The sequence below is a fragment of the Pseudophryne corroboree genome, chromosome 11 (genome assembly GCF_028390025.1).
Source record: "Pseudophryne corroboree isolate aPseCor3 chromosome 11, aPseCor3.hap2, whole genome shotgun sequence".
Lineage (NCBI taxonomy): Eukaryota > Metazoa > Chordata > Amphibia > Anura > Myobatrachidae > Pseudophryne > Pseudophryne corroboree.
Genome location: NC_086454.1, coordinates 338,969,425 through 338,995,305, shown reverse-complemented (window position 1 = coordinate 338,995,305; position 25,881 = coordinate 338,969,425). Strand labels below are relative to the sequence as shown.

Sequence of the window (25,881 nt, the reverse complement as noted above, 5' to 3'; positions counted from 1 at the left end):
CTACTACAGATATCCCTATACGGTCACTGTATATAATAATTATATCACTAGTACAGATATCACTATACGGTCACTGTATATAATAATTATATCACTACTACAGATATCACTATACGGTGACTATATAATACTTATATCACTACTACAGATATCGCTATACGGTCACTGTATATAATACTTATATCACTACTACAGATATCACTATACGGTCACTGTATATAATACTTATATCACTACTACAGATATCGCTATACGGTCACTGTATATAATACTTATATCACTACTACAGATGTCACTATACGGTCACTGTATATAATAATTATAGCACTACTACAGATATCCCTATACGGTCACTGTATATAATAATTATAGCACTACCGCTGGTATAGGTGAAAGCGGGGGGAGAGGAAGTATATTTTGGAGACACGCCTTGGTGTGCGGAGATTCCTCACTACTTCCAATTGATAAAAATAAGAATTTACTTACCGATAATTCTATTTCTCGGAGTCCGTAGTGGATGCTGGGGTTCCTGAAAGGACCATGGGGAATAGCGGCTCCGCAGGAGACAGGGCACAAAAAGTAAAGCTTTTCCAGATCAGGTGGTGTGCACTGGCTCCTCCCCCTATGACCCTCCTCCAGACTCCAGTTAGGTACTGTGCCCGGACGAGCGTACACAATAAGGGAGGATTTTGAATCCCGGGTAAGACTCATACCAGCCACACTAATCACACCGTACAACTTGTGATCTAAACCCAGTTAACAGTATGATAATAGAAGAGCCTCTGAAAGATGGCTCCCTAAACAATAACCCGAATTAGTTAACAATAACTATGTACAAGTATTGCAGATAATCCGCACTTGGGATGGGCGCCCAGCATCCACTACGGACTCCGAGAAATAGAATTATCGGTAAGTAAATTCTTATTTTCTCTATCGTCCTAGTGGATGCTGGGGTTCCTGAAAGGACCATGGGGATTATACCAAAGCTCCCAAACGGGCGGGAGAGTGCGGATGACTCTGCAGCACCGAATGAGAGAACTCCAGGTCCTCCTTTGCCAGGGTATCAAATTTGTAGAATTTTACAAACGTGTTCTCCCCTGACCACGTAGCTGCTCGGCAGAGTTGTAATGCCGAGACCCCTCGGGCAGCCGCCCAAGATGAGCCCACCTTCCTTGTGGAATGGGCCTTAACAGATTTAGGCTGTGGCAGGCCTGCCACAGAATGTGCAAGTTGAATTGTGTTACAAATCCAACGAGCAATCGACTGCTTAGAAGCAGGCGCACCCAACTTGTTGGGTGCATACAGTATAAACAGCGAGTCAGATTTTCTGACTCCAGCCGTCCTTGAAATGTATATTTTTAAAGCTCTGACAACGTCCAACAACTTGGAGTCCTCCAAGTCGCTTGTAGCCGCAGGCACTACAATAGGCTGGTTCAGGTGAAACGCTGATACCACCTTAGGGAGAAAATGCGGACGCGTCCGCAGCTCTGCCCTATCCGAATGGAAAATTAAATAAGGGCTTTTATAAGATAAAGCCGCCAGTTCAGATACTCTCCTGGCGGACGCCAGGGCCAGTAACATAGTCACTTTCCATGTGAGATATTTCAAATCCACATTTTTTAGTGGTTCAAACCAATGGGATTTGAGGAAATCTAAAACTACATTTAGATCCCACGGTGCCACCGGAGGCACCACAGGAGGCTGTATATGCAGTACTCCTTTGACAAAAGTCTGGACCTCAGGAACTGAGGCCAATTCTTTTTGGAAGAATATTGACAGGGCCGAAATTTGAACCTTAATAGATCCCAATTTGAGACCCATAGACAATCCTGATTGCAGGAAATGTAGGAAACGACCCAGTTGAAATTCCTCCGTCGGAGCACTCCGATCCTCGCACCACGCAACATATTTCCGCCAAATGCGGTGATAATGCTTCGCGGTGACTTCCTTTCTTGCCTTAATCAAGGTAGGAATGACTTCTTCTGGAATGCCTTTTCCTTTTAGGATCTGGCGTTCAACCGCCATGCCGTCAAACGCAGCCGCGGTAAGTCTTGGAATAGACACGGTCCCTGCTGAAGCAGGTCCTGTCTTAGAGGTAGAGGCCACGGATCGTCCGTGACCATCTCTTGAAGTTCCGGGTACCAAGACCTTCTTGGCCAATCCGGAGCCACTAGTATCGTTCTTACTCCGCTTTGCCGTATGATTCTCAATACCTTTGGTATGAGAGGCAGAGGAAGAAACACATACACCGACTGGTACACCCAAGGTGTTACCAGCGCGTCCACAGCTATTGCCTGCGGATCTCTTGACCTGGCGCAATACCTGTCCAGTTTTTTGTTGAGGCGAGACGCCATCATGTCCACCATTGGTCTTTCCCAACGGTTTATTAGCATGTGGAAAACTTCTGGATGAAGTCCCCACTCTCCCGGGTGAAGATCGTGTCTGCTGAGGAAGTCTGCTTCCCAGTTGTCCACTCCCGGGATGAACACTGCTGACAGTGCTATCACGTGATTCTCCGCCCAGCGAAGGATCCTGGCAGCTTCTGCCATTGCACTCCTGCTTCTTGTGCCGCCCTGTCTGTTTACATGGGCGACTGCCGTGATGTTGTCCGACTGGATCAACACCGGTCTTCCTGGAAGCAGAGGTTCCGCCTGGCTTAGAGCATTGTAGATTGCTCTTAGTTCCAGAATGTTTATGTGAAGAGACTTTTCCAGGCTCGACCACACTCCCTGGAAGTTTCTTCCTTGTGTGACTGCTCCCCAGCCTCTCAGGCTGGCGTCCGTGGTCACCAGGATCCAATCCTGTATGCCGAATCTGCGGCCCTCCAATAGATGAGCCCTCTGCAACCACCACAGAAGAGATACCCTTGTCCTTAGAGACAGGGTTATCCGCAGGTGCATCTGAAGATGCGTGCATTGATGCACAGACACCTTTCCTGGTTTTAGGAGATTCCTGACCAGGTCGGATAACTCCTTGGCTTTTTCCTCGGGAAGAAAAACCTTTTCCTGAACCGTGTCCAGAATCATCCCTAGGAACAGCAGACGAGTTGTCGGCATTAATTTGGATTTTGGAATATTCAGAATCCATCCGTGCTGCTTTAGCACCTCTTGAGATATTGCTAATCCCATCTCTAGCTGTTCTCTGGACCTTGCCCTTATTAGGAGATCGTCCAAGTATGGGATAATTAATACGCCTTTTCTTCGAAGAAGAATCATCATCTCGGCCATTACCTTTGTAAAGACCCGAGGTGCCGTGGACAAACCAAACGGCAGCGTCTGAAACTGATAGTGACAGTTTTGTACAACGAACCTGAGGTACCCCTGGTGTGAGGGGTAAATTGGAACGTGGAGATACGCATCCTTGATGTCCAAGGATACCATAAAGTCCCCTTCTTCCAGGTTCGCTATCACTGCTCTGAGTGACTCCATCTTGAACTTGAACTTCTTTATGTACAGGTTCAAGGACTTCAGATTTAGAATAGGCCTTACCGAGCCATCCGGCTTCGGTACCACAAATAGAGTGGAATAATACCCCTTCCCTTGTTGTAGAAGAGGTACCTTGACTATCACCTGCTGAGAGTACAGCTTGTGAATGGCTTCCAAAACCGTCTCCCTTTCGGAAGGGGACGTTGGTAAAGCAGACTTCAGGAAACGGCGAGGTGGATCTGTCTCTAATTCCAACCTGTACCCCTGAGATATTATCTGCAGGATCCAGGGATCTACCTGCGAGTGAGCCCACTGCGCGCTGTAATTTTTGAGACGACCTCCCACCGTCCCCGAGTCCGCTTGAGAAGCCCCAGCGTCATGCTGAGGCTTTTGTAGAAGCCGGGGAGGGCTTCTGTTCCTGGGAAGGAGCTGCCTGTTGCTGTTTCTTCCCTCGACCTCTGCCTCGTGGCAGATATGAATAGCCCTTTGCTCTCTTATTTTTAAAGGAACGAAAGGGCTGCGGTTGAAAAGTCGGTGCCTTTTTCTGTTGGGGAGTGACTTGAGGTAGAAAGGTGGATTTCCCGGCTGTAGCCGTGGCCACCAAATCTGATAGACCGACTCCAAATAACTCCTCCCCTTTATACGGCAAAACTTCCATATGCCGTTTTGAATCCGCATCGCCTGTCCACTGTCGCGTCCATAAAGCTCTTCTGGCCGAAATGGACATAGCACTTACCCGTGATGCCAGTGTGCAGATATCCCTCTGTGCATCACGCATATAAAGAAATGCATCCTTTATTTGTTCTAACGACAGTAAAATATTGTCCCTGTCCAGGGTATCAATATTTTCAATCAGGGACTCTGACCAAACTACCCCAGCACTGCACATCCAGGCAGTCGCTATAGCTGGTCGTAGTATAACACCTGTATGTGTGTATATACTTTTTTGGATATTTTCCATCCTCCTATCTGATGGATCTTTAAGTGCGGCCGTCTCAGGAGAAGGTAACGCCACTTGTTTTGATAAGCGTGTTAGCGCCTTGTCCACCCTAGGAGGTGTTTCCCAGCGCTCCCTAACCTCTGGCGGGAAAGGGTATAATGCCAATAATTTCTTTGAAATTATCAGCTTTTTATCAGGGGCAACCCACGCTTCATCACACACGTCATTTAATTCTTCTGATTCAGGAAAAACTATAGGTAGTTTTTTCACACCCCACATAATACCCTGTTTAGTGGTACCTGTAGTATCAGCTAAATGTAACGCCTCCTTCATTGCCAAAATCATATAACGTGTGGCCCTACTGGAAAATACGGTTGATTCGTCACCACTGGAATCAGTGCCTGTGTCTGGGTCTGTGTCGACCGACTGAGGCAAAGGGCGTTTTACAGCCCCTGACGGTGTTTGAGGCGCCTGGACAGGCACTAATTGATTGTCCGGCCGCCTCATGTCGTCAAACGACTGCTTTAGCGTGTTGACACTATCCCGTAATTCCATAAATAAAGGCATCCATTCTGGTGTCGACCCCCTAGGAGGTGACATCCCCATATTTGGCAATTGCTCCGCCTCCACACCAATATCGTCCTCATACATGTCGACACACACGTACCGACACACAGCAGACACACAGGGAATGCTCTAAACGAAGACAGGACCCACTAGCCCTTTGGGGAGACAGAGGGAGAGTCTGCCAGCACACACCAAAAAGCGCTATATATGACAGGGATAGCCTTATAATAAGTGCTCCCTTATAGCTGCTTTATATATATCAAGATATTGCCATTAAATTTGCCCCCCCTCTCTGTTTTACCCTGTTTCTGTAGTGCAGTGCAGGGGAGAGACCTGGGAGCCGTCCTGACCAGCGGAGCTGTGAGAGGAAATGGCGCCGTGTGCTGAGGAGATAGGCCCCGCCCCTTTTCCGGCGGGCTCGTCTCCCGCTATTTTGTGAATACAGGCAGGGGTTAAATATCTCCATATAGCCTCTGGGGGCTATATGTGAGGTATTTTTAGCCTTTATATAGGTTTACATTTGCCTCCCAGGGCGCCCCCCCCCAGCGCCCTGCACCCTCAGTGACTGCGTGTGAAGTGTGCTGAGAGGAAAATGGCGCACAGCTGCAGTGCTGTGCGCTACCTTTAGAAGACTGCAGGAGTCTTCAGCCGCCGATTCTGGACCTCTTCTTACTTCAGCATCTGCAAGGGGGCCGGCGGCGCGGCTCCGGTGACCATCCAGGCTGTACCTGTGATCGTCCCTCTGGAGCTGATGTCCAGTAGCCAAGAAGCCAATCCATCCTGCACGCAGGTGAGTTCACTTCTTCTCCCCTCTGTCCCTCGTTGCAGTGATCCTGTTGCCAGCAGGAATCACTGTAAAATAAAAAACCTAAGCTAAACTTTCTCTAAGCAGCTCTTTATGAGAGCCACCTAGAATTGCACCCTTCTCGGCCGGGCACAAAAATCTAACTGGAGTCTGGAGGAGGGTCATAGGGGGAGGAGCCAGTGCACACCACCTGATCTGGAAAAGCTTTACTTTTTGTGCCCTGTCTCCTGCGGAGCCGCTATTCCCCATGGTCCTTTCAGGAACCCCAGCATCCACTAGGACGATAGAGAAAAGACTTTAAAATTATTGTACAAGCTGAGAGTGAGCGTCTTTGGGTCTCATCCTGTACATGTGGGACACATCACGCATTTATTGGTGCAGTCTGAGCAGCGTCATAAAGCTGCATACTCGTTCTACGCACAGCACCAAGACTCTCTCCATCATAATTCACTGAGGACATATAAGCTGGTAATCCTGGTGGTTCTGCAGTTTTCCGGTGAGATTCCATCCCACAGATTTACTAAGATGAAACCCGCCACAAAACAGCAAAGCAACCTCAGTTTACAAAATAACAGAACATGGAATGACCGCAATGTTTTTCCCATTACAAGTAAACTGCTGCTTAGCAACTATACCCCAACATGTCATCTAGTGTCACAGTATCACTGCTATGTCCAATACGGGATGTAGTCAGGATCCCGACCGTCACAGGGGAGTATTAGGGTTAGGCACTAAGGGGAGGTTAGGCTGCGGGAGGGTAGGGTTAAAATTAGGCTGCGGGAGGGGGAGATTAGGCACTAGGGGGACTGTGCCGATGCAGAGGGTTAGGGGTTAGGCTGCGGCAGCGGAGAGTTAGGGTAAGGCTGAGGGAGGGGGCTGTTAGGGTTAGGCTGCAGGACTGGTGAGTTCGGGTGAGGCACTAGTGCGACGGTTAGGGTTAGGCTGTGGGAGGGGACGGTTAGGGTTAGGCTGTGGGAGGGGGCGGTTAGGGTTAGGCTGCGGGAGGGGAGGGTTAGGGTTATGCTTTGGGAAGGGACGGTTAGGGTTAGGCTGCGGGAGGGGACGGTTAGGGTTAGGCTGTGGGAGGGGACGGTTAGGGTTAGGATGTGGGAGGTGAGGGTTAGGCACAGGCTGTGGGAGGTGACGGTTAGGGTTAGGATAAGGGACTGGTGAGTTAGGGTTAGGCACTAGGGGAGGGTTAGGCTATGGAAGTGGAGGGATGTGGTTAGGCTGCAGTATCGGTGAGTTAGGTTTAGATACTAGGGGGACGATTACGGTTAGGCTGTGGGAGAAGAAAGTTAGGCTGCGGGAGGGGGAGGTTAGGCACTAGGGGGAGGGGGTCTGCTACGGTATGCTGGCGCTCGGTATCCCGACCGCCAGCATCCCCCAAGAGGAAGAATAGTTGCCGGTATGCCGGCTGTCGGAATTCTGGCACAGGTATGCTGTGCGCCAGGATCCCGACAGCCGGCATATAATATGCCTCCCGGGGGAGGGTGCCGATGCTGAGGGTTAGGCTGCTGCAGCAGGGGGTTAGGGTAAGGCTGTGGGAGGGGGCAGTTAGGGTGCGGGAGGGGAGGGTTAGGCTGCGGGAGGGGACGGTTAGGGTAAGGCTGTGGGAGGGGATGGTTAGGGTTAGGCTGCGGGAGGGCACGGTTATGGTTAGGTTGCGGGAGGGGGCGGTTAGGGTTAGGCTGCGGGAAGGGTGGGTTAGGCTGCAGGAAGGGACGGTTAGAATTAGGCTGCGGGAGCGGAGGGTTAGGGTCAGGCTGTGGGAGGGGGCGGTTAGGGTTAGGCTGTTGGAGGGGGTGGTTAGGGTTAGGCTGTTGGAGGGGGTGGTTAGGGTTAGGCTACGGGAGGGGTGGGCTAGGGTTATGGCGTGGGATGGGATGGTTAGGCTGCGGGAAGGGGTGGTTAGGGTTAGGCTGCGGGAGGGGGTGGTTAGGGTTAGGCTGTGGGAGGGGGCGGTTAGGCTGTGGGAGGGGGCGGTTAGGGTTATGATGTGGGGGGTGGATAGGGTTAGGCTGCGGGAGGGGTGGGTTAGGGTTAGGCTGCGGGAGGGGACGGTTAAGGTTAGGCTGTGGGAGGGGGTGGTTAGGGTTAGGCTGCGGGAGGGGGCGGTAGGGTTAGGCTGCGGGAGGGGGCGGTCAGGGTTATGATGCGGGAGGGGGCGGTCAGGGTTATGATGCGGGAGGGGGCGGGAGAGGATATGATGCAGGGGGGGGGGGGTTAGGGTTAGGCTGTGGGAGTGGTGGGTTAGGGTTATGCTGTGGGAGGGGACGGTTAGGGTTAGGCTGTGGGAGGGGGTGGTTAGGGTTAGGCTGCAGGAGGGGGTGGTTAGGGTTAGGCTGCGGAAGGGGGCGGTAGGGTTAGGCTGCGGGAGGGGGCGGTAGGGTTAGGCTGTGGGAGGGGGCGGTAGGGTTAGGCTGCGGGAGCTGGTGGTTAGGATTAGGCTGCGGGAGGGGGTGGTTAGGATTAGGCTGCGGGAGGGGGTGGTTAGGGTTAGGCTGTGGGAGGGGGCGGTAGAGTTAGGCTGCGGGAGGGGGCGGGAGGGTTAGGCTGCGGGAGGGAGCGGTAGGGTTAGGCTGCGGGAGGGGGTGGTTACGTTTAGGCTGCAGGAGGGGGTGGTTAGGGTTAGGCTGTGGGAGGGGGCGGTAGAGTTAGGCTGTGGGAGGGGACGGTTAGGGTTAGGCTGTGGGAGGGGGTGGTTAGGGTTAGGCTGCAGGAGGGGGTGGTTAGCGTTAGGCTGCGGAAGGGGGCGGTAGGGTTAGGCTGCGGGAGGGGGCGGTAGGGTTAGGCTGCGGGAGCTGGTGGTTAGGATTAGGCTGCGGGAGGGGGTGGTTAGGGTTAGGCTGTGGGAGGGGGCGGTAGAGTTAGGCTGCCTGAGGGGGCGGGAGGGTTAGGCTGCGGGAGGGAGCGGTAGGGTTAGGCTGCGGGAGGGAGCGGTAGGGTTAGGCTGCGGGAGGGGGTGGTTACGTTTAGGCTGCAGGAGGGGGTGGTTAGGGTTAGGCTGTGGGAGGGGGCGGTAGAGTTAGGCTGTGGGAGGGGGCGGTAGGGTTAGGCTGCGGAAACTGGTGGTTAGGGTTAGGCTGCGGGAGGGGGTGGTTAGGGTTAGGCTGTGGGATGGGACGGTTAGGGTTAGGCTGCGGGAGGGGTGGGTTAGGGATAGAGTTAAAATAGATACCAGGATTCGTCACCATTCTGACTCAGGATTTTGCTGTCGGGATTCTAACCGCCGGCATTTCATACCGAACCGTCCAATTTCCTTCAGTACACATAACGATTATATCACCATGGGGTGTACTCACCTGACGGCTCTATTGTCCTTGTTGGTGATGATGAGGGATTTTCGGACAGGCCGCATCCCAGCATGGAAGATGAAGCAGGAGCCGAAGTTGTGCTCTGTGAAGGAAAAGTGGACGCCCGGCTGGACGGCTCTGCCATGTAACCGACACGTGACCTCCGGGCCATTTTCTGTCTGTCAGATCACATAACACAGTTACAGGGGCAGGTCTGTATACACACGTGTAGGCCTGACACATACATACCGCTGCTTCTGAGCTGCACTGTGCGGTTATACTGTTACTCTATATTGCAGCACCTAACAAGCACCATCCTGCGCGTTATTATATGGTTACATGGGATCAGGAAATCACAGCATCGTCCTATAATAAAGTGGCTGCGATTATACTGTCGCCGTTACTATATAGTAACACAGTTTCTCTGACGTCCTAGTGGATGCTGGGAACTCCGTAAGGACCATGGGGAATAGCGGCTCCGCAGGAGACTGGGCACAAAAAGTAAAAGCTTTAGACTAGCTGGTGTGCACTGGCTCCTCCCCCCATGACCCTCCTCCAAGCCCCAGTTAGATTTTTGTGCCCGAACGAGAAGGGTGCAAGCTAGGTGGCTCTCCTGAGCTGCTTAGAAGTAAAAGTTTAAATAGGTTTTTTATTTTCAGTGAGTCCTGCTGGCAACAGGCTCACTGCATCGTGGGACTAAGGGGAGAAGAAGCGAACTCACCTGACTGCAGAGTGGATTGGGCTTCTTGGCTACTGGACATTCTCTCCAGAGGGACGATCACAGGTTCAGCCTGGATGGGTCCCGGAGCCGCGCCGCCGGCCCCCTTACAGAGCCAGAAGAGCGAAGAGGTCCGGAGAAAGCGGCGGCAGAAGACGTTCCTGTCTTCAAATAAGGTAGCGCACAGCACTGCAGCTGTGCGCCATTGCTCTCAGCACACTTCACACTCCGGTCACTGAGGGTGCAGGGCGCTGGGGGGGAGCGCCCTGAGACGCAATAAAAATGATATAAAAATCTTATATGGCTAAATAAAATGCATCACATATAGCTCCTGGGCTATATGGATGCATTTATCCCCTGCCAGTTTCCTGAAAAAAGCGGGAGAAAAGGCCGCCGTGAAGGGGGCGGAGCCTTTCTCCTCAGCACACAAGCGCCATTTTCTTTCACAGCTCCGCTGGAAGGACGGCTCCCTGACTCTCCCCTGCAGTCCTGCACTACAGAAACAGGGTAAAACAGAGAGGGGGGCACTATTGGCAGCTAATATATAAATACAGCAGCTATAACAGGGAGTAACACTTATATAAGGTTATCCCTGTATATATATAGCGCTCTGGTGTGTGCTGGCAAACTCTCCCTCTGTCTCCCCAAAGGGCTAGTGGGGTCCTGTCCTCTATCAGAGCATTCCCGGTGTGTGTGCTGGGTGTCGGTACGATTGTGTCGACATGTATGAGGAGGAAAATGATGTGGAAGCAGAGCAATTGCCTGTGTTAGTGATGTCACCCCCTAGGGAGTCGACACCTGACTGGATGGTAGTAATTAAAGAATTACGTGACAATGTCAGCACTTTGCAAAAAACTGTTGACGACATGAGACAGCCGACAAATCAATTAGTGCCTGTTCAGGCGTCTCAGACACCGTCAGGGGCGCTAAAACGCCCGTTACCTCAGATGGTCGACACAGACCCTGACACGGATACTGAATCCAGTGTCGACGGTGACGAGACAAACGTAATGTCCAGTAGGGCCACACGTTACATGATCACGGCAATGAAGGAGGCATTGCACATTTCTGACACTACAAGTACCACAAAAAAGGGTATTATGTGGGGTGTGAAAAAAACTACCAGTGGTTTTTCCTGAGTCAGATAAATTAAATGAGGTGTGTGATAAAGCGTGGGTTTCCCCCGATAAAAAACTGCTGAGTTCTAATAAATTATTGGCACTATACCCTTTCCCGCCAGAGATTAGGGCACGTTGGGAAACACCCCCAAGGGTAGATAAGGCGCTCACACGCTTATCAAAACAAGTGGCGTTACCGTCTCCTGACACGGCCGCTCTCAAGGAACCAGCTGATAGAAGGCTGGAAAATATCTTAAAAGGTATATACACACATACCGGTGTTATACTGCGACCAGCGATCGCCTCAGCCTGGATGTGCAGCGCTGGAGTGGCTTGGTCGGATTCCCTGACTGAAAATATTGATACCCTGGATAGGGACAGTATATTGTTAACTATAGAGCATTTAAAGGATGCATTACTATATATGCGAGATGCACAGAGGGATATTTGCACCCTGGCATCTAGAGTAAGTGCGATGTCCATTTCTGCCAGAAGAACGTTATGGACGCGACAGTGGTCAGGTGATGCAGATTCCAAACGACATATGGAAGTATTGCCGTATAAAGGGGAGGAGTTATTTGGGGTCGGTCTATCGGACCTGGTGGCCACAGCAACGGCTGGAAAATCCACCTTTTTACCCCAGGTCACCTCTCAGCAGAAAAAGACACCGTCTTTTCAAACCCAGTCCTTTCGTCCCTATAAGGGCAAGAGGGAAAAAGGCTGCTCGTTCCTGCCCCGGGGCAGAGGAAGGGGAAAAAGACTGCACCATGCAGCCTCTTCCCAGGAGCAGAAGCCCTCCCCCGCTTCTGCCAAGTCCTCAGCATGACGCTGGGGCTCTGCAAGCAGACTCGGGCACGGTGGGGGGCCGTCTCAAGAATTTCAGCGCGCAGTGGGCTCACTCGCAAGTGGACCCCTGGATCCTGCAGGTAGTATCACAGGGGTACAAATTGGAATTCGAGACGTCTCCCCCTCGCCGGTTCCTGAAGTCTGCTCTACCAACGTCTCCCTCCGACAGGGAGGCAGTATTGGAAGCTATTCACAAGCTGTATTCCCAGCAGGTGATAATCAAGGTACCCCTCCTACAACAGGGAAAGGGGTATTATTCCACGCTGTTTGTGGTACCGAAGCCGGACGGCTCGGTGAGACCAATTTTAAATCTAAAATCTTTGAACACTTACATAAAAAGGTTCAAATTCAAGATGGAGTCACTCAGAGCAGTGATAGCGAACCTAGAAGAAGGGGACTATATGGTATCTCTAGACATCAAGGATGCTTATCTCCATGTCCCAATCTACCCTTCTCACCAAGGGTACCTCAGGTTTGTGATACAAAACTGTCATTATCAGTTTCAGACGCTGCCGTTTGGATTGTCCACGGCACCACGGGTCTTTACCAAGGTAATGGCCGAAATGATGATTCTTCTTCGAAGAAAAGGCGTATTAATTATCCCTTACTTGGACGATCTCCTGATAAGGGCAAGGTCCAGGGAACAGTTAGAGGTCGGAGTAGCACTATCTCAGGTAGTGCTACGTCAGCACGGGTGGATTCTAAATATCCCAAAATCACAGCTGATTCCAACAACACGTCTACTGTTCCTAGGGATGATTCTGGACACAGTCCAGAAAAAGGTGTTTCTCCTGGAGGAGAAGGCCAGGGAGTTATCCGAGCTAGTCAGGAACCTCCTAAAACCAGGACAAGTGTCAGTGCATCAGTGCACGAGAGTCCTGGGAAAAATGGTGGCTTCTTACGAAGCGATTCCATTCGGAAGATTCCATGCAAGAACTTTTCAGTGGGATCTGCTGGACAAATGGTCCGGATCGCATCTTCAGATGCATCAGCGGATAACCCTATCTCCAAGGACAAGGGTATCTCTCCTGTGGTGGTTACAGAAGGCTCATCTTCTAGAGGGCCGCAGATTCGGCATTCAGGATTGGATGCTGGTAACCACGGATGCCAGCCTGAGAGGCTGGGGAGCAGTCACACAGGGAAGAAATTTCCAGGGCTTGTGGTCAAGCATGGAAACGTCTCTTCACATAAATATCCTAGAGCTAAGGGCCATTTACAATGCCCTAAGTCAAGCAAGGCCTCTGCTTCAGGGTCAACCGGTATTGATCCAGTCGGACAACATCACGGCTGTCGCCCACGTAAACAGACAGGGCGGCACAAGAAGCAGGAGGGCAATGGCAGAAGCTGCAAGGATTCTCCGCTGGGCGGAAAATCATGTGATAGCACTGTCAGCAGTGTTCATTCCGGGAGTGGACAACTGGGAAGCAGACTTCCTCAGCAGACACGACCTCCACCCGGGGGAGTGGGGACTTCATCCAGAAGTCTTCCAAGTGATTGTAAACCGTTGGGAAAAACCAAAGGTGGACATGATGGCGTCCCGTCTCAACAAGAAACTGGACAGATATTGCGCCAGGTCAAGGGACCCTCAGGCAATAGCGGTGGACGCTCTGGTAACTCCGTGGGTGTTCCAGTCGGTATATGTGTTCCCTCCTCTTCCTCTCATACCAAAAGTACTGAGAATCATAAGAAGGAGAGGAGTAAGAACGATACTCGTGGCTCCGGATTGGCCAAGAAGAACTTGGTACCCGGAGCTGCAAGAGATGCTCACGGAGGACCCGTGGCCTCTACCTCTAAGGAAGGACCTGCTCCAGCAGGGACCTTGTCTGTTCCAAGACTTACCGCGGCTGCGTTTGACGGCATGGCGGTTGAACGCCGGATCCTGAAGGAAAAAGGCATTCCAGATGAAGTCATCCCTACCCTGATCAAGGCCAGGAAGGATGTAACTGCAAAACATTATCATCGCATTTGGCGAAAATATGTTGCGTGGTGTGAGGCCAAGAAGGCCCCTACGGAGGAATTTCAACTGGGTCGTTTCCTACATTTCCTGCAAGCAGGATTGTCTATGGGCCTAAAATTAGGATCCATTAAGGTTCAAATTTCGGCCCTGTCGATCTTCTTCCAGAAAGAACTGGCTTCAGTGCCTGAAGTTCAGACGTTTGTCAAAGGGGTACTGCATATACAGCCTCCTTTTGTGCCTCCAGTGGCACCTTGGGATCTCAATGTAGTTTTGGGGTTCCTAAAATCACATTGGTTTGAACCACTTGCCACAGTGGATTTGAAATATCTCACATGGAAAGTGGTAATGCTGTTGGCCCTGGCTTCAGTCAGGCGCGTATCAGAATTGGCGGCTTTATCTTATAAAAGCCCTTACCTGATATTTCATTCGGATAGGGCGGAATTGAGGACTCGTCCTCAATTTCTCCCTAAGGTGGTTTCAGCGTTTCACGTGAATCAACCTATTGTGGTACCTGTGGCTACTAGGGACTTGGAGGACTCCAAGTTGCTGGACGTAGTCAGGGCCCTGAAAATATATGTTTCCAGGACGGCTGGAGTCAGAAAATCTGACTCGCTGTTTATACTGTATGCACCCAACAAGCTGGGTGCTCCTGCTTCTAAGCAGACGATTGCTCGTTGGATTTGTAGTACAATTCAACTTGCACATTCTGTGGCAGGCCTGCCACAGCCAAAATCTGTAAAAGCCCATTCCACACGGAAGGTGGGCTCATCTTGGGCGGCTGCCCGAGGGGTCTCGGCTTTACAACTTTGCCGAGCAGCTACTTGGTCAGGGACAAACACGTTTGCTAAATTCTACAAATTTGATACCCTGGCTGAGGAGGACCTGGAGTTCTCTCATTCGGTGCTGCAGAGTCATCCGCACTCTCCCGCCCGTTTGGGAGCTTTGGTATAATCCCCATGGTCCTTACGGAGTTCCCAGCATCCACTAGGACGTCAGAGAAAATAAGAATTTACTTACCGATAATTCTATTTCTCATAGTCCGTAGTGGATGCTGGGCGCCCATCCCAAGTGCGGATTGTCTGCAATACTTGTATATAGTTATTGTTACAAACAAATCGGGTTGTTTATTGTTGGAAGCCATCTTTTCAGAGGCTCCTACGGTTATCATACTGTTAACTGGGTTCAGATCACAAGTTGTACGGTGTGATTGGTGTGGCTGGTATGAGTCTTACCCGGGATTCAAGATCCTTCCTTATTATGTACGCTCGTCCGGGCACAGTATCTTAACTGAGGCTTGGAGGAGGGTCATGGGGGGAGGAGCCAGTGCACACCAGCTAGTCTAAAGCTTTTACTTTTTGTGCCCAGTCTCCTGCGGAGCCGCTATTCCCCATGGTCCTTACGGAGTTCCCAGCATCCACTACGGACTATGAGAAATAGAATTATCGGTAAGTAAATTCTTATTTTCTGAGGTTGAAAAAAGACAATTTGTCCATCGAGTTCAACCTGTTAGTGATCTCCTACACTGTAATATTTTTAAGACTAATTATAACTGTGGTGAATGCTTAGCCTTTAAGTCAATTCTTCTTTTTTCTTGTTATTTTAATTTATTACTAGAGTGCATGATTTACCCACCATAGCCCTGTATATCCTTATTCATTAGGAATTTATCTAGCCCATTCTTAAAAGTAGTGACTGAGTTGCCATTACTACTCTCTCAGGCAGGGAGTTCCAAGTACGTATTGGGGGTGATTCCGAGTTGTTCGCTCGCTAGCTGCTTTTAGCAGCATTGCACACGCTAAGCCGCCGCCCTCTGGGAGTGTATCTTAGCTTAGCAGAATAGCGAACGAAAGATTAGCAGAACTGCTACTAAATATTTTCTTGCAGTTTGAGTAGCTCCAGACCTACTCCTAGATTGCGATCAGCTCAGTCCGTTTAGTTCCTGGTTTGACGTCACAAACACGCCCTGCTACTCCCCCGTTTTTCCCTGACACACCTGCGTTTTTTAGCACACTCCCGGAAAACGCTCAGTTACCACCCAGAAACGCCCCTTTCCTGTCAATCATTCACCGATCAGCAGTGCGACTGAAAAGCGCTGCACGAACAACAGCAAATCTACTAAGTTTTGTGTAAAATAACTTAGCGCATGCGCTCTGCGTACCATGCGCATTTAGCAACAAATCGCAGCATAGCGAAAATCGGCAACGAGCAAACAACTCGGAATGACCAAATATGTGAATACAGTTAGAGAATAATCTCAAACTGTATAACCTGGCGCTATATATAGTAGTATTCAAAAAATGGTGAGCTATGGAGCTGCTGAGCAAAAACAGTTGGTTAGACTGAAATAAAATTTAATATGAACAGAAGAAAGGGATGCTCTGCGCTCCAAGAATCACCTGAGGTTAATTGATGAATTAATTAATAAAGTGCAGTCTAGCAGGGAGAATAATTGACTCAATGCAACTCTCTTTAAAAAATAGATAATTTTATCAGAATATTATGTGAAACAGACCAGACACACAGCTTGAAGAAACAATTGATACATATAAAGCAGGTTAAAAAGAAACAAAAGTTGCAACTTCTTAAATGCACATTGGAAAGTAATAATAAACTGTCTCAGGGATGTGCTAGTTAAGACAGCATACAATAGAAGGAAGTCTCCGGTTGCTAGGAGACGAAACGCGTTGACGCCCCTTTCTCACAATTGAGTTCTTCTGAATGAACAGCACTACAACACGGACCAGCTCTCCACTTTTAAAATTCCCGCACTCCGCTGTTCATCTATACCACAGCCGTCCAGTCTATTTCAGCTCAACCTCCGCAGTGAGGTACGATTACTACAACTGTCTACGGCAGGGGTGTCAAACTCAAATTCATCGGGGGCCGCATCAGCAGTTTGGTCCCCATCAAAGGGCCGGTTGTATCTGTAGGTCTATCCAAAATTTACCGCTCCACCTGCCTTATATGTGCCCAGCCATCTGCCCCCTTTTAAAGTGCCCAGCCATGTGCCCCCTTTTATAGTGCCCAGCCATGTGCCCCCTTTTATAGTGCACAGGTCCCCATTTTACACATTGCGGCAGGCACAGGTCCCCATTTTACACATTGCGGCAGGCACAGGTCCCCATTTTACACATAGCGGCAGGTACAGGTCCCCATTTTACACATTGTGGCAGGCACAGGTCCCCATTTTACACATTGTGGCAGGCACAGGTCCCCATTTTACACATAGCGGCAGGTACAGGTCCCCATTTTACACATAGCGGCAGGTACAGGTCCCCATTTTACACATTGTGGCAGGCACAGGTCCCCATTTTACACATAGCGGCAGGCACAGGTCCCCATTTTACACATAGCGGCAGGTACAGGTCCCCATTTTACACATTGTGGCAGGCACAGGTCCCCATTTTACACATAGCGGCAGGTACAGGTCCCCATTTTACACATAGCGGCAGGCACAGGTCCCCATTTTACACATAGCGGCAGGTACAGGTCCCCATTTTACACATTGTGGCAGGCACAGGTCCCCATTTTACACATTGTGGCAGGCACAGGTCCCCATTTTACACATAGCGGCAGGTACAGGTCCCCATTTTACACATAGCGGCAGGCACAGGTCCCCATTTTACACATAGCGGCAGGTACAGGTCCCCATTTTACACATTGTGGCAGGCACAGGTCCCCATTTTACACATTGTGGCAGGCACAGGTCCCCATTTTACACATAGCGGCAGGTACAGGTCCCCATTTTACACATTGTGGCAGGCACAGGTCCCCATTTTACACATTGTGGCAGGCACAGGTCCCCATTTTACACATTGTGGCAGGCACAGGTCCCCATTTTACACATTGCGGCAGGTGGTGGAAGGAGGGAGAGAGAGAGAAAGAGAGGAAGGGAGAGGGGCTGACTTACATTTGAAGCGGTTCTCGCCGCTCTTCAGCCGCCTCTCCCTCCTCGTCTGCGCGGCTCCCTTCTCCCTCCTCCGACGGGGTTTCGTTGAATGACGCGTTTGCGCCGTGACGTCACGACGCAATCGCGTCATTCCGCGAAACCCCGCCCCCCCCGAGCTGGGCACTCGGGAGAAGGGGGTTTCATGGCGGCGGCACCGCGGGCCATCAGACGAGGTCTGGCGGGCCGGATTTGGCCCGCGGGCCTGGTCTTTGACACCCCTGGTCTACGGCATAGCTGTTTCCGGGCACTATCTCCGGGAATCGGACATTCACGGACCCCCGCTGTGAGGCTGAGACAGCGCCGGCCAATTGCGGGCATATTGGGGGTCATTCCGAGTTGTTCGCTCTGTAAAAATCTTCGCATCGCAGCGATTTTTCGCTTAATGCGCATGCGCAATTTCCGCACTGCGACTGCGCCAAGTAAATTTGCTATGCAGTTAGGATTTTTACTCACGGTTTTTTCATCGTTCTGGTGATCGTAATGTGATTGACAGGAAATGGGTGTTACTGGGCGGAAAAAGGCCGTTTTATGGGCGTGTGGGAAAAAACGCTACCGTTTCCAGAAAAAACGCAGGAGTGGCCGGAGAAACGGGGGAGTGTCTGGGCGAACGCTGGGTGTGTTTGTGACGTCAAACCAGGAACGACAAGCAGTAAAATGATTGCAGATGCCGAGTAAGTCTGGAGCTACTCAGAAACTGCTACGAGGTATGTAATCGCATTATTGCTAATACATCGTTCGCAATTTTAAGATGCTAAGATTCACTCCAAGTAGGCGGCGGCTTAGCATGAGCAAATCTGCTAAAATCCGCTTGCGAGCGAACAACTCGGAATGACCCCCATTGTTATCCACCGCTGCCACCAGCCAAACGGATGACATCCTCCGCTGTGAGGCTTTTCATTTAACAACATCCCGCTGATGACTGACAGCCCTTATAACAGCGATTTCATAATACCAGCGGGTCCGCTCTACATCCATTATTAGAGGCAATAATTATATCACCTTTTCTCACCACGTGCAGTTGGACACAGGACCCTGTAGCAATATCCAGGAACCAGCACGGTGGTAACTATTACGGCTTGAATACCTCAAATAACTCTATAATCATTGTGGAGCTTTATTATTTAATGTTACACTGGAACGCCAGCGTTTTAATTAGTAATCATTTAATTTAGAGAGAGCTTTGTCCTTGTCTGAATTTTAACTCAGTTCTATTGTATGCTGTCTTAACTAGCACATCCCTGAGACAGTTTATTATTACTTTCCAATGTGCATTTAAGAAGTTGCAACTTTTGTTTCTTTTTAACCTGCTTTATATATATCAATTGTTTCTTCAAGCTGTGTGTCTGTTTCACATAATATTCTGATAAAATTATCTATTTTTCAAAGAGAGTTGCATTGAGTCAATTATTCTCCCTGCTAGACTGCACTTAATTAATTAATCAATCAATTAACCTCAAGTGATTCTTGGAGCGCAGAGCATCCCTTTCTTCAACTCGGAATGACCACCTTGTCCTTAATGTGAAGAAACCTTTCTGTCTTTGTGTGTGAAATCTCCTCTCTAACCTAAGGGCGTGTCCACGTGTCCTTTGTGATGATCTACCAAAAATAAATCCCCCGCTAGCTCTGTGTATTGAACCCTTGTATATTTGTAAATGTTAATCATGTCCCTTCTTAATCTCCTTTTCTCTAGCATCCATAAGGGATACTGGAGTCTTAGTACGATGGGGTATAGATGGGGTCCAAAGGAGCCGGTGCACTTTAAATTTCTTCAACTGAGTGTGCTAGCTCCTGCCCTCTATGCCCCATCCTACTGCCAGTTTATAAAAAAGTGCCCTCAGGAGAGGATGCACACTCTGGAGCTCCAGAGGATTTTTTTCTTCAGTTTATTTTAAACTTTGAATGAAATAAAATGAAAACACTGCTTTTTTCTGCGCTTCAGAACCTGCGGCTAGTCTCACTGCAGGTGTACACCCACAGCAATCAGCACAACATAGAAACAGAAACAGTGAGCACGCAGCGCTGGATATAGAGTAGTAACGGATTATATCATTAAAGTCCACCAGTGGAACTTTTCCAATAGGGATCTTTCAGCCGGTCAATACCAAATCACTTGTCCTTTCAGCAGACACATTAAAATAGCTTGTGTCGTTCCCTGAAAGGTTTCTTTTATGCTGACCATAACTTCTGTGGAATGTCTCCAACTGTTCTTCTCCCTTATAATCAGTCACGTGTCTCTTCTTCTTCCTCTATATCTTCTGAGTTATTATTAGTCACATACATCTCTTCTTCTCCCTCTGTATCTTCTGCATTATTATCAGTCACATACATCTCTTCTTCTTCCTCTGTATCTTCTGCATTATTATGTCATGTGTCTCTTCTTCTTCCTCTGTATCTTCTGACTTATTATTAGTCACATACGTCTCTTCTTCTCCCTCTGTATCTTCTGCATTATTATCAGTCATGTGTCTCTTCTTCTTCCTCTATATCTTCTGACTTATTATTAGTCACATACGTCTCTTCTTCTCCCTCTGTATCTTCTGCATTATTATCAGTCATGTGTCTCTTCTTCTTCCTCTGTATCTTCTGACTTATTATTAGTCACATACGTCTCTTCTTCTCCCTCTGTATCTTCTGCATTATTATCAGTCACATACGTCTCTTCTTCTCCCTCTATATCTTCTGTCTTATTATTAGTCACATACATCTCTTCTTCTTCCTCTATATCTTCTGCATTATCAGTCACATACATCTCTTCTTCTTCCTCTGTATCTTCTGTCTTATTATCAGTCATATATGTCTCGTCTTCTCCCTCTGTATCTTCTGCATTATTATCAGTCACATACGTCTCTTCTTCTCCCTCTGTATCTTCTGTCTTATTATTAGCCACATGTGTCTCGTCTTCTCCCTCTGTATCTTCTGACTTATTATTAGTCACATACATCTCTTCTTCTCCCTCTATATCTTCTCCCTTATAATCAGTCACATACGTCTCTTCTCCTTCCTCTATATATTCTGACTTATTATCAGTCACATACATCTCTTCTTCTCCCTCTATATCTTCTGCATTATCAGTCACATACGTCTCTTCTCCCTCTATATCTTCTGTCTTATTATTAGTCACATATGTCTCTTCTTCTCCCTCTGTATCTTCTGACTTATTATTAGTCACATACATCTCTTCTTCTTCCTCTATATCTTCTGACTTATTATTAGTCACATACATCTCTTCTTCTCCCTCTATATCTACTGCATTATTATCAGTCACATACGTCTCTTCTTCTCCCTCTGTATCTTCTGTCTTATTATTAGTCACATACATCTCTTCTTCTCCCTCTATATCTTCTGCATTATTATCAGTCACATACGTCTCTTCTTCTCCCTCTATATCTTCTGTCTTATTATTAGTCACATACATCTCTTCTTCTTCCTCTGTATCTTCTGCATTATCAGTCACATACGTCTCTTCTTCTCCCTCTATATCTTCTGTCTTATTATTAGTCACATACATCTCTTCTTCTTCCTCTGTATCTTCTGCATTATCAGTCACATACGTCTCTTCTTCTCCCTCTGTATCTTCTGTCTTATTATTAGCCACATGTGTCTCGTCTTCTCCCTCTCTGTATCTTCTGTCTTATTATCAGTCACATATGTCTCTTCTTCTCCCTCTGTATCTTCTGACTTATTGTCAGTCACATACATCTCTTCTTCTCCCTCTGTATCTTCTGCATTATTATCAGTCACGTGTCTCTTCTTCCTCTATATCTTTTGTCTTAATATCAGTCAGACCTTCACCCTGATCCTCCTGTGGGATTCTGTGATTAACCTCTGTACAATCCTGGGAATACAGAGGACGAGGACATCTCTCTGGGGTATCTCTGTTGCTGGACCCATCCAGTGATGTGAGGGGCCGGTGATTCTCCATCATCAAGTCCTTATACAGACCCTTGTGTTCCTCTATATACTCCCCCTCCTCCATGGAGAGATAGACAGTGACATCCTCACACCTTACAGGAACCTCTCCAGCAGGCAGCTGAATGATCTTGTTTGTGAGTTCCAGGATCTTCTGCTCATTGTCTCCCTCATGTATCAGTGAGTGCATTGTCTCCCTCATGTATCAGTGAGTGAGGTGGAGGCACCGTGATGGGGCTCTGGGTCCTGCTCTGTCCTCCCGACACCCACAAGTGTCTGCTGGGTGTCACACAGTCACCGGATGTCTACTTCACCACTGTGCAACCCTCCCCAGTCAGCAGGTAGATGATCTCTAGGGTGAGATGTAATATCTGCTCCTGTCCGTGGTACATCCTCAGTCACTCAGTGATTTGTACAGGACAGGTTTCACCCTCCTGTGATTACCTCTCGGTCCTCACTGCCAAATAGTCAGTCACTCCTCTCCCAATAGCAGTCAGACAGGGGAAGGACAGCGCTCATTCTAGCAGAGGAGCCGCTCACTGGCAGCAATCACCGGGGTGATGAGAAGTCAGACAGAGCTGGAAACGAGGCTTGTAACACACGCTAATTATATAATCCGTTACTATATTTTAAACTTTGTTATTTTCGGTTGGGCAACAGCATACCTGCACTGTGGGAGTTAGGGGGGGACGGTTACCGGTCTCTTCTGGCGTCAGAGCCGCTTCCCCGCTGCAGGACCACCGTCCTGAGAGGTTGTTGGTACCGCAGGGCATTGCGCCTTGGCGAACGCAATCGCAGCACGCCACGCACCCCTAACAAAGCCTGAAGGTGAGAAGAGTGGTGAGTACAAACCGTGGGCCCCTCTAGGGGTTGCCCCGGTTCTTGGTGTGGCACAATTGCAAGGGCGGCTTACGGGACCCACTATAGCCCCCCTGTGTACACTGGCAGCGGTGGTGAAAATTAGGAGGCTTTGCCACTATAAATATCTACATAGCTCCGGCGCCATTACAGGGGGCGGAGCTTCCTCAGAGCGGAACCAGCAGCATTTTGACGCCTTCCTCTGGTTAGAGCTGCAGCAGCAAGGTCACACAGCTACTCCAGGATACACAGGAAACTGGTACAGGGGTATAAAACGGGGAGAGCCGCTATTGTACACAAACTAGTGTCCTGAAAAGGACAAGAAATCCGGTTTTTACTGATATATATATATATATATATATATATATATATACAGCCTGCAGATTTACGGAGTCTGACAGGCTTGGGTGTGCTGTCCCTCTCTCACTCTAAGTCTCCTCACATACAGTAAGGGTAGACTTGCTATTGTACCTTGTCTGTGTGTGTGAGAGTTGTTTACTGTAAACATGGTCAAACACCAATTGTTCAGTGTATGTCACACCAGATTCTCTCCCTCTACAGATGGTTCCACATCATGGGAACAATGCAGTCAGCCTTCACAAGTTGGTGAGGAGACTGGGAGGGAGGGTCAGGAGCCATCCTGACTTGGTGCCATGACTAAATTGCAGCAGTGAACTCCACAAATGTACGATTACGGTTTTCTGTCCACAGTTTGATGTGATTTAGTGGAAAGCTGCTCTACGAGCTGTTTCCAATTTAATTGGTTCCAATACTATTGCTCTTAGAAACCTCCAAACCAAGTGGGGTTCAGTGGATAAGCATAAAATGAGTCACATCTAATAATCGGTTGAATTGATATCCCATGTGGTGAAATCGAGTTCGATATCACTTTTTAAGTGTTTTTATTTGCCTTTTGAAGACACGCTAAGTTGCTTGTTCATACTGTGATTTTTTTATTATAAATAAAATACCCCTGATGAAGTCTGTAGGACGAAACGCGTTGGGTTAAGACAGCGATTTTGTCATTTCTTCAAGGAGGATTAATCATCATGTTGATATGTGACTGAAATGAATTGTTACCAACATCAATATCTGTATGAAACATTGACTGTCATTTTGGACATACTGTGATACAGCTCATTTTTACTGTGTTTTATAAAAATAAATAAGTCTATTTCTTATGACTATTTTATTGTACAAGTGAAAATATTTTTGACATACCAAAGAATACCACCAGCTCCCTGGGGAAACCTTTTTTCTTTGTTGATATATATATATATATATATATATATATACAGCCTGCAGATTTACGGAGTCTGACCGGCTTGGGTGTGCTGTCCCTCTCTCACTCTAAGTCTCCTCACATACAGTAAGGGTAGACTTGCTATTGTACCTGGTCGGTGTGTGTGAGAGTTGTTTACTGTAAACATGGTCAAACACCAATTGTTCAGTGTATGTCACACCAGATTCTCTCCCTCTACAGCTGGTTCCACATCATGGGAACAATGCAGTCAGCCTTCGCAAGTTGGTGAGGAGACTGGGAGGGAGGGTCAGGAGCCATCCTGACTTGGTGCCATAACAGCTCACTGCTAATACTCAGAAGACACAACAGCTGCAGCAGGCTGTCGCAGACCTGGCTGCTAAGGTAGATGACAATCTGAGGAAGAAGTACAGGAGAAGGGGAGGAATTAGAACCTAATACAAAGGATTCTACTTCTGCCCAGGGTATTTAGTCCCTCATTTTTGCTATCCGGGATGTATTAAAAATCCCTTTGGAAGACACTGCAGTACCGCACTCGTTTTTCCTAGCACACAAAAAACTCTGTCACTTTCCCCGCTTCTCTGGAGCTAGATGACATATTTAAGCAAGCCTAGAAAAATCCTGAAATAAAATATCAGGTTACAAAACGGTTTTTGCACACTTTGCCATTTACACCAGAAGGTAGGAAAAATTGGGAAGAACACCCAGCCGTAGACGTATCAGTCTCCCGCCTCTCAAAAAAGGTTATACTACCAGCACCTAGCTCCTTTACGCTAAAGGATCCTGGGGATAGGAAGATAGAGACTACACTAAAGTCTATTTACACAGCGACTGGCGTATCATAAAGACCTGTGCTTTCGGGTTGCTAGATGTCACATGCCATTCATACATGGGCGACTCAGATTCAAGGGGGGCTTATGGGGGTTATGCCCCTGGTCACTACGGTGACCCTCATAAAACACATCCAAGACACTGCACGCGTCCTATGTGATTCTCTCAAGGAAATAGGTGCTCTTAATGCTAGGACTTCTGCCATGGCAGTGTCAGCACGCAGAGCCCTGTGGCTGCGTCAGTGGATAGAGGACAGACGATTCTAAGCGCAGTGTGGAGTCTCTTCCCTTCTCAGGGGAGTGGCTATTCGGGGTTGAGTTGGATATGTGGATTTTCTAAGGTTACTGCTGTGAAATCCACATTTCCCCCGCTGGCTAGACGTCCCTACCTGGGGCCGTCCACCCAGTCCTTTCGGACTACCAGATTTAGATCTAGAGCCAGAGATGCCTCCAATGCGACGAGAGGCACCAGAGGTAAGACAAGAAAAACAGCAACCTCAGGTTCTCAGGAACAGAGCACCAGTTCAGCTTCCAGTAAGGCCTCAGCATGACGGTGCCCACCCACGCCGAGGGTATCTCGAGGTGGGAGCTCGACTACGTCACTTCAGCCACATCTGGGAGAGCTCCTGCCAGGATGCCTGGGTAAAGGACCTAATTTCTCAGGGCTACAAGCTGGAGTTCAACAGCGCTCCTCCCCAACGTTTTTTCAAATCAAGCTTACCAGTTTTGGAGGATATCCGAGTTATGCTGAAATAGGCCATCCTAAAGTTGGTGCAGTACCAAGTCATTGTTCCAGTGCCACTACAACAACAGGGAAAGGGTTACTACTCCAATCTGTTTGTGGTACCGAAACCGGAAGGTTCGGTAATGCCTATTCTGAATTTAAAATCCTTGAACCCTTACCTAAAGGTTTTCAAGTTCAAGACGGAATCCTTGCGAGCAGTGATTGCGGGTCCTGAAGAACGGGAGTTCATAGTCTCACTGGATATAAAGGCCGCCTATCTCCATATCCCGATTTGGCCGCCTCACCAGGCTTACCTGCGGTTTGCCCTGCTGAACGATCACTACCAGTTCCAAGCGCTACCCTTCGGCCTATCCACAGCTCCGAGGGTTTTCACGAAGGTAATGGCGGAGATGATGTTCCAGCTCCAGGGGGTCAATATTGTCCCTTACCTGGACGATCTCTTGATAAAGGCGAGATCCAGGGAGCTTCTATTGCTCCATATAGAACACGCTATTCAGCTTCTGTCACACCATGGGTGGATCCTCAATTTACAGAAGTCCCACCTGGAGCCTTCTCAGCGGCTCCTGTTCCTGGGAATGTTTCTGGATACTGTGGCTCAGGAAGTGTTCCTCCAAGAGGACAGAGCAAGAACACTCCAGGAGATGGTCCGAATGGTTC

The 25,881-nt window shown here is 48.8% G+C and overlaps 1 protein-coding gene across 2 annotated transcripts in view; it reads right to left on the bottom strand.

Moving 5' to 3' along the window:
- HYDIN (HYDIN axonemal central pair apparatus protein) overlaps positions 1–25,881 on the bottom strand; it is a 478,199-nt gene that overhangs the window by 26,854 nt on the left and 425,464 nt on the right. For both annotated transcript variants that reach the window (XM_063945857.1, XM_063945858.1), the window contains one exon: positions 9,043–9,212. In XM_063945857.1, coding sequence (XP_063801927.1) covers positions 9,043–9,212 — 170 coding nt within the window. The remainder of the gene's footprint in view (positions 1–9,042; positions 9,213–25,881) is intronic.